The following is a 5,004-nucleotide window of genomic DNA, read 5'->3' on the forward strand; positions in this document are numbered from 1 at the left end:
GGAAGCAACTGTAAATAATAAAGAATTAAGGCAAAATTATGATGGCTCTACACAAACAGTCCCTGCCTTCTGATGCGCTCAAGGGAAGTTCACAGACTCTGCAGTCTATGAGAATGTAGTCAGGCAGCTCTTTTTCACAACAAAAAAAGCAATACTTCTATGTGATCCTAGAATAAGAGTCCTACCTAGCACAACCATTCATCCTTCACTGCTTGCAGTTACCCACCCAAATTAGTAAAATGATTTTTGGCAGGGCTGATCCTCCCATGCCTTAAACACCTAATCCTCCCATGACTTAAACACATTCCATCCAGGAAGAGCACACACCAACTGCTGAAACTTTCTCAGCCTGACGAAGGGTTTTTAAACCCGAAAGCTTGCTTTAAAAAAATGTTTTTCCAACTATTTAAGTTGGTCTCATAAAAGATTCACCCAAAGAACCTTGTCTGCCTATGTCCTAAGACCAACACAGCTAGAACCTACACCCCTGCAATGCACTATGAATCCCTTTAGACCTTAGGCCAATAATAATAATTAGATGTCTAACAAAACAAGGCTAAATGTTTTGTTTAAAGCACCCACTTTTGGAAGGCCTATCTTAAAGGACTCGTCCAATGTCACATGGAATCAGAATTTGTGAGATCCTCTGCCCCATTTTCTATCCACCAGCCTATGTGAAAACTTCAGCCAGGGTATCTTTGAAAAGAAATACCACTAAGTACTCAGCTTTCCTTAAATCAACAGGAACTGGATGATTAGCTCCTTTTTGTACTTTCTCTTTATTCTCTAAAGGGCTTTTCTCTTCTAGAAAATATTTTCATTAGGCACACTGAAAATATAACCTTTTTCTTTGTCTTAAATGTCTTACCAGAAAACCTTTTTACTGCATTTTCCCCTTCTGGGATTTAAAAAGGTTAAAATCTTATTATTTAAAGTATTACTTTAGTTTGTCATCCATTCCTTGAAAATGAGGAACAGTGGATGGCCCTGTGGTTGAAGCAGCATACAGAGGCTGAACACTGATGTTCTGTTTCTGGGTCTGTTTCAGGTGGCTACATGACTTTGACCAGATTGTGTTTTCTGGGCCCCTATTTCATATTTATAAAATGGGACTTGAAGGACCTCACAAAAGTGCTGAAATTCTTCAGCATCTGTCCAATTCTGTTGTTGCCCTCCACCTAAAGCTTTTGAAGTTACTCTCAATAATCTCAATACAGATTTTTATTCTTGGACAGCATTTACATGTTCCACACATGCGCAAAGCTCTCCTGAAAGCTCTGACCAGTGCGGGGTGTGGAACCTGCTTTCATCCATGGAACTTTCCACAGGAGGTGGCATAAGGAAACCTCTAATGATACTCGGTGATTTCCATTCCTAAAGCTCCAAGTCAGAATTCCTTCTGGTCCTTTCTTCTTAGCTGTTTTACTGATCCTTTAGTTAGGGTATTTTGCATATGCAGTTAGTAATAGTCAGTAACTCTAGCAGGGAAAGTTAGATTCCTTGTTCTCCCTATATACACACTTAAGGATGGGCAAACATAGAAGAAACTGGAGGTTCACTAGGGCTTCCAGAAATTTAGGTGCTGATCAAACTTCTTGGCCCTCTTCAGTTCTGGTCACCCCCCATCTCAAAAAGGATGCAAAAAACCCATGAAAGGTACAGAGAAGAGCAACAAGGATGATCGGTGGTACAAAACTCTTCCACACAAGAAGAAACTAAAAAGACTAGGACTTCTTGGCTGCACCCACACAAGCATGGATGTTTGGTTCTCTGGGGACAACTAGCAGTGGCACACCTTGTGCTGTCGCTAGTTGTCCCTGGGGAATGCCTATATGCACCCTCTGGTGCGTGGCAGGTTATCCTGGGTGGGTAGGAGAGGTTGGGGCCAGCACTGGGGTGGACCCAGCAGCTTTACCTGATGTCTTTGGTGTAGCAGGCAAACTGAGTTACGCTAAGGCTTTCTGACCAGAGTTTAAGTCTTCCCAGAACTAAGCAATAAAATTGTACAGAGTGCCTTATAAGGCAGTAGAAAAAGCGAGTGTTGTGATTGGTACAGTAGGCAAACCAGATACAGCAGTTTCCCTAGAAGGAAAGAAAAGCAAAACCGGAATAGGATTGGAGTACCTTATCTAAAAGGATGAGGTAAGAAACTTGAGGATTGGACAATTTGGGGTGAGAAAGTTACAAACGTTGTGGAGAAACAAAGGAATACTGTTGTGTTCATGTTGTCACCCTGGGGAGGCACGGCTAACCATGGAATTCTTGTTCAAACAATGGGAAATCCAGAAACACACATCCCACACATCCAGCAAAGGATCCAAGGCCAGTATCACTGAAGATCGCTGCTGTAATATCTGAAGGAACCACTTGTCAGGTTATATTACAGGGAGGAAACTTGTAATAAAGATTAGGGGTTACTATTAAAGTTCACTTGATACCAAATTGGACTAGGGGCTGTGTGAATCCTTGGGAGTTTCTGGAAAAAGAAATCCTGGTGGTAACACTAGGAACCTCCTGGGGCTGCAGTAGCGCCAATCTTGCCACTGCCCATGAAAAGTGGGAAAAAAGTGAATAGGAAACTATTGTTTGTTAAGACTGATAAGAATTAGAGGGCACTCAGTGGAACCACCAGGTGGCAAGTTTGAAAATACACAACAAGAAGTGCTGTTTTACACCACACATGATAACTTGTGGAACAAGTTGCCACAGAACATTGTGGAGGCCAACAGCGTAGCCAGTTTCAAAAGGGGATTAGACCAATTTATGGAGAACAGGTCCGGCAAGGATGTAACTTCAGGCTTGGGACATGTCTCAATATAAGAGTGCTGGTGACTCAGGGGAGGGGAGGGGGTAATGCCAGTGTACAACTCCAGCAGGGAACACGGAAGCTCTGAGTCATGACCTTTGACCTTTGGTTTTACCTGGGATTGCCATTTGGTATCATCACGGGCCTAAGTTTCTCAGCTCACTTACCTGAGACTGTCCCATGCTAATGGCATTCAGGCTGGACTGCTTCTGGGCTTAAGGTCTTTCTAGCAACCCTTTGACAGCTGGAGGAGGAATGGGGTGACAACCAGCACGGAGCAGTGTGAGGTCTCAGGACTCTTCAACAGAGCCACTGTCAGAGGCCAACTGCTGGGCTACATGGACTGTTGCTCTACCCCAGTGGGGCAGTTCTTAGGCTTGTCCCTTGCATCACACCTGTGCAATGCCATGAAGCACCAGCCCGGCAGTCCCTCCGCAGCTGGGCTGCAATTCTCAGGGCCACGAGCTTCTCTGCGCTGTTGCTGGAACGCAGGCATGCGGAGGAAGCCCCGTGAGCAAGCCTGGGTTGTGATCTCCCATTACAGCCTCAGAGGGGCGCAAAGGTGTGGAGAGAAATCTTCGAGGCGTACCTTCCCTTATGTCCCTGGTGCTGCTGCCGGCCCAGCCTCCACTCCCTTGGGCCAGTCCGCGTGTGTATGGGGGAGGGAATGCGACACAGCTCAGGGGGACAATGGGCACCACGGCCCTGCTCACCTTCATATGCTCGAAATTGGTGATGCCCATCTGCGGCAGGCTGCGGCAGTGCACGTGGACCAGCTTGCGGCCTGTGATGCTGTTGGCGATGAAGCAGTCCTGCCAGGGGAGCCAGGAAGTGCTGCCAGCCCGAGCAGGTGCAGGGCCTCACCCCCACCCCAAACCCCCTGGGAAATGACAACTGGAGGGGGCTGGTCCTACCTCTGGCAGGGGTTGGATCAGGCCCAGGCGGCCCCTGGCTCCAGCCTGTCTGCTCTAGGACTTTTCAGGGAGCCACTGAAGGGGTGGCTCCCTGCATGGTCCCCAGGGTGCATCTACACATACATTTAATGTGCACTATCCTATTTTAATGCAGATTAAAGTGTCACTAAAAGACTGTGGCTGTGTGTAGATGAAACGAGAGGCGTGTTTGCACAACACTTTAAAGCGGGCTAAATGCTTTTGCACCACGTTAATAGTGTCAGTGTTTGCATGCCTCGGCCACGTATTGCTTATTAATTCCAGTCACTGTAGGAAATTTGGCAGCATAACTTACCTTAAATGACTCCTTCAAGGTGTTTTAGTTTGCTGCCCCTACAGCTGCAGAGCAAAGCACTGGGCTCTGTGCAGCTCCATGGCTCTGCAAGAAGCCCATGCAGGCAGCCTGGCACCAGCCGGGGAAAGCAGCTCCACACAAGAAAAGCAGGGAGCCCGATTCCCCCGCCCCCCGCCTGCCTGAGCTGCGGGGGGGGGGGCTGGTGTTTCCCTCCGCAGCTGCTGCGGTGCCCCCCAGGACTGCCTGAGCCAGTGCCTGTGGGCAGGTGCTGCCTGGCGGGGCACTGCTGCAGCAGAGGGAAGCACCAGCCCTGCAACAGCCCAGGGGCAGCTCTGCCCACTGGCTGCTCTCCCTCCGCTCCCCACTGGAGAGGCAGGTAAGTCAGCAGGCTGTGTGCATGGGGGGGGGGTTAATCAGCCCCAGATTGAAGCGTTGTTTTTTAAAACCCACCGCTTTAGTTTACGGCCCCCGTTTCCTCTACACATGCCCTGTGCTATTTAGTTAATGTGCATTAAAATAGGTTAATACGCATTAAGCATCACTTAAAAAGTGTGTCCTTGAGTTAATGCTCATTAAGATAGCGGCAAATGCACATTTTCTTAGTACCTCACAATGGAAGTACTAGATTTAATGTGCATTAACTAAAATGCGTTAATGTACGTGTAGCCACGCCCCGCAGGGCTCCCTGAACCTGCGGGCCTCACCTCGTACTGCGGGAAGCCGAGCCGCGCCACCCACGCCGCCACCTCGCGGGGACTCCAGGTCAGGCAGCTCGGGCCCCGCTCGGGCTCGGCCGCCGGCTCCATCGCGGCCCGCGAGGCCCAGTCCTGGCGCCATGGTAACGCGTCCTTCCGGACCCGGTCTCCATGGAGAGCTGGACTTCCTGAGATGATGTCGCCGCCTTCTCCTCCCCCCCCCCCCCCCCCGCCCGCCCTTAGGGCGCGCTCCCC

At 49.2% G+C, this 5,004-nt stretch overlaps 1 protein-coding gene across 1 annotated transcript in view; it reads right to left on the reverse strand.

The window, feature by feature from the left end:
- SAMD15 (sterile alpha motif domain containing 15) overlaps window positions 1-4,982 on the reverse strand; it is a 7,358-nt gene extending 2,376 nt beyond the window's left edge. The window contains exons 1-2 of the mRNA XM_006035950.3: window positions 4,759-4,982; window positions 3,520-3,618 (exon numbers count right to left, since the gene is read on the reverse strand). Coding sequence (XP_006036012.2) covers window positions 3,520-3,618; window positions 4,759-4,860 — 201 coding nt within the window. The 5' untranslated portion in view covers window positions 4,861-4,982. The remainder of the gene's footprint in view (window positions 1-3,519; window positions 3,619-4,758) is intronic.
- Between the last annotated feature and the right edge of the window lie 22 nt (window positions 4,983-5,004).

The sequence above is a fragment of the Alligator sinensis genome, unplaced genomic scaffold (assembly GCF_000455745.1).
Source record: "Alligator sinensis unplaced genomic scaffold, ASM45574v1 scaffold1185_1, whole genome shotgun sequence".
NCBI classification, from domain to species: Eukaryota; Metazoa; Chordata; order Crocodylia; family Alligatoridae; genus Alligator; species Alligator sinensis.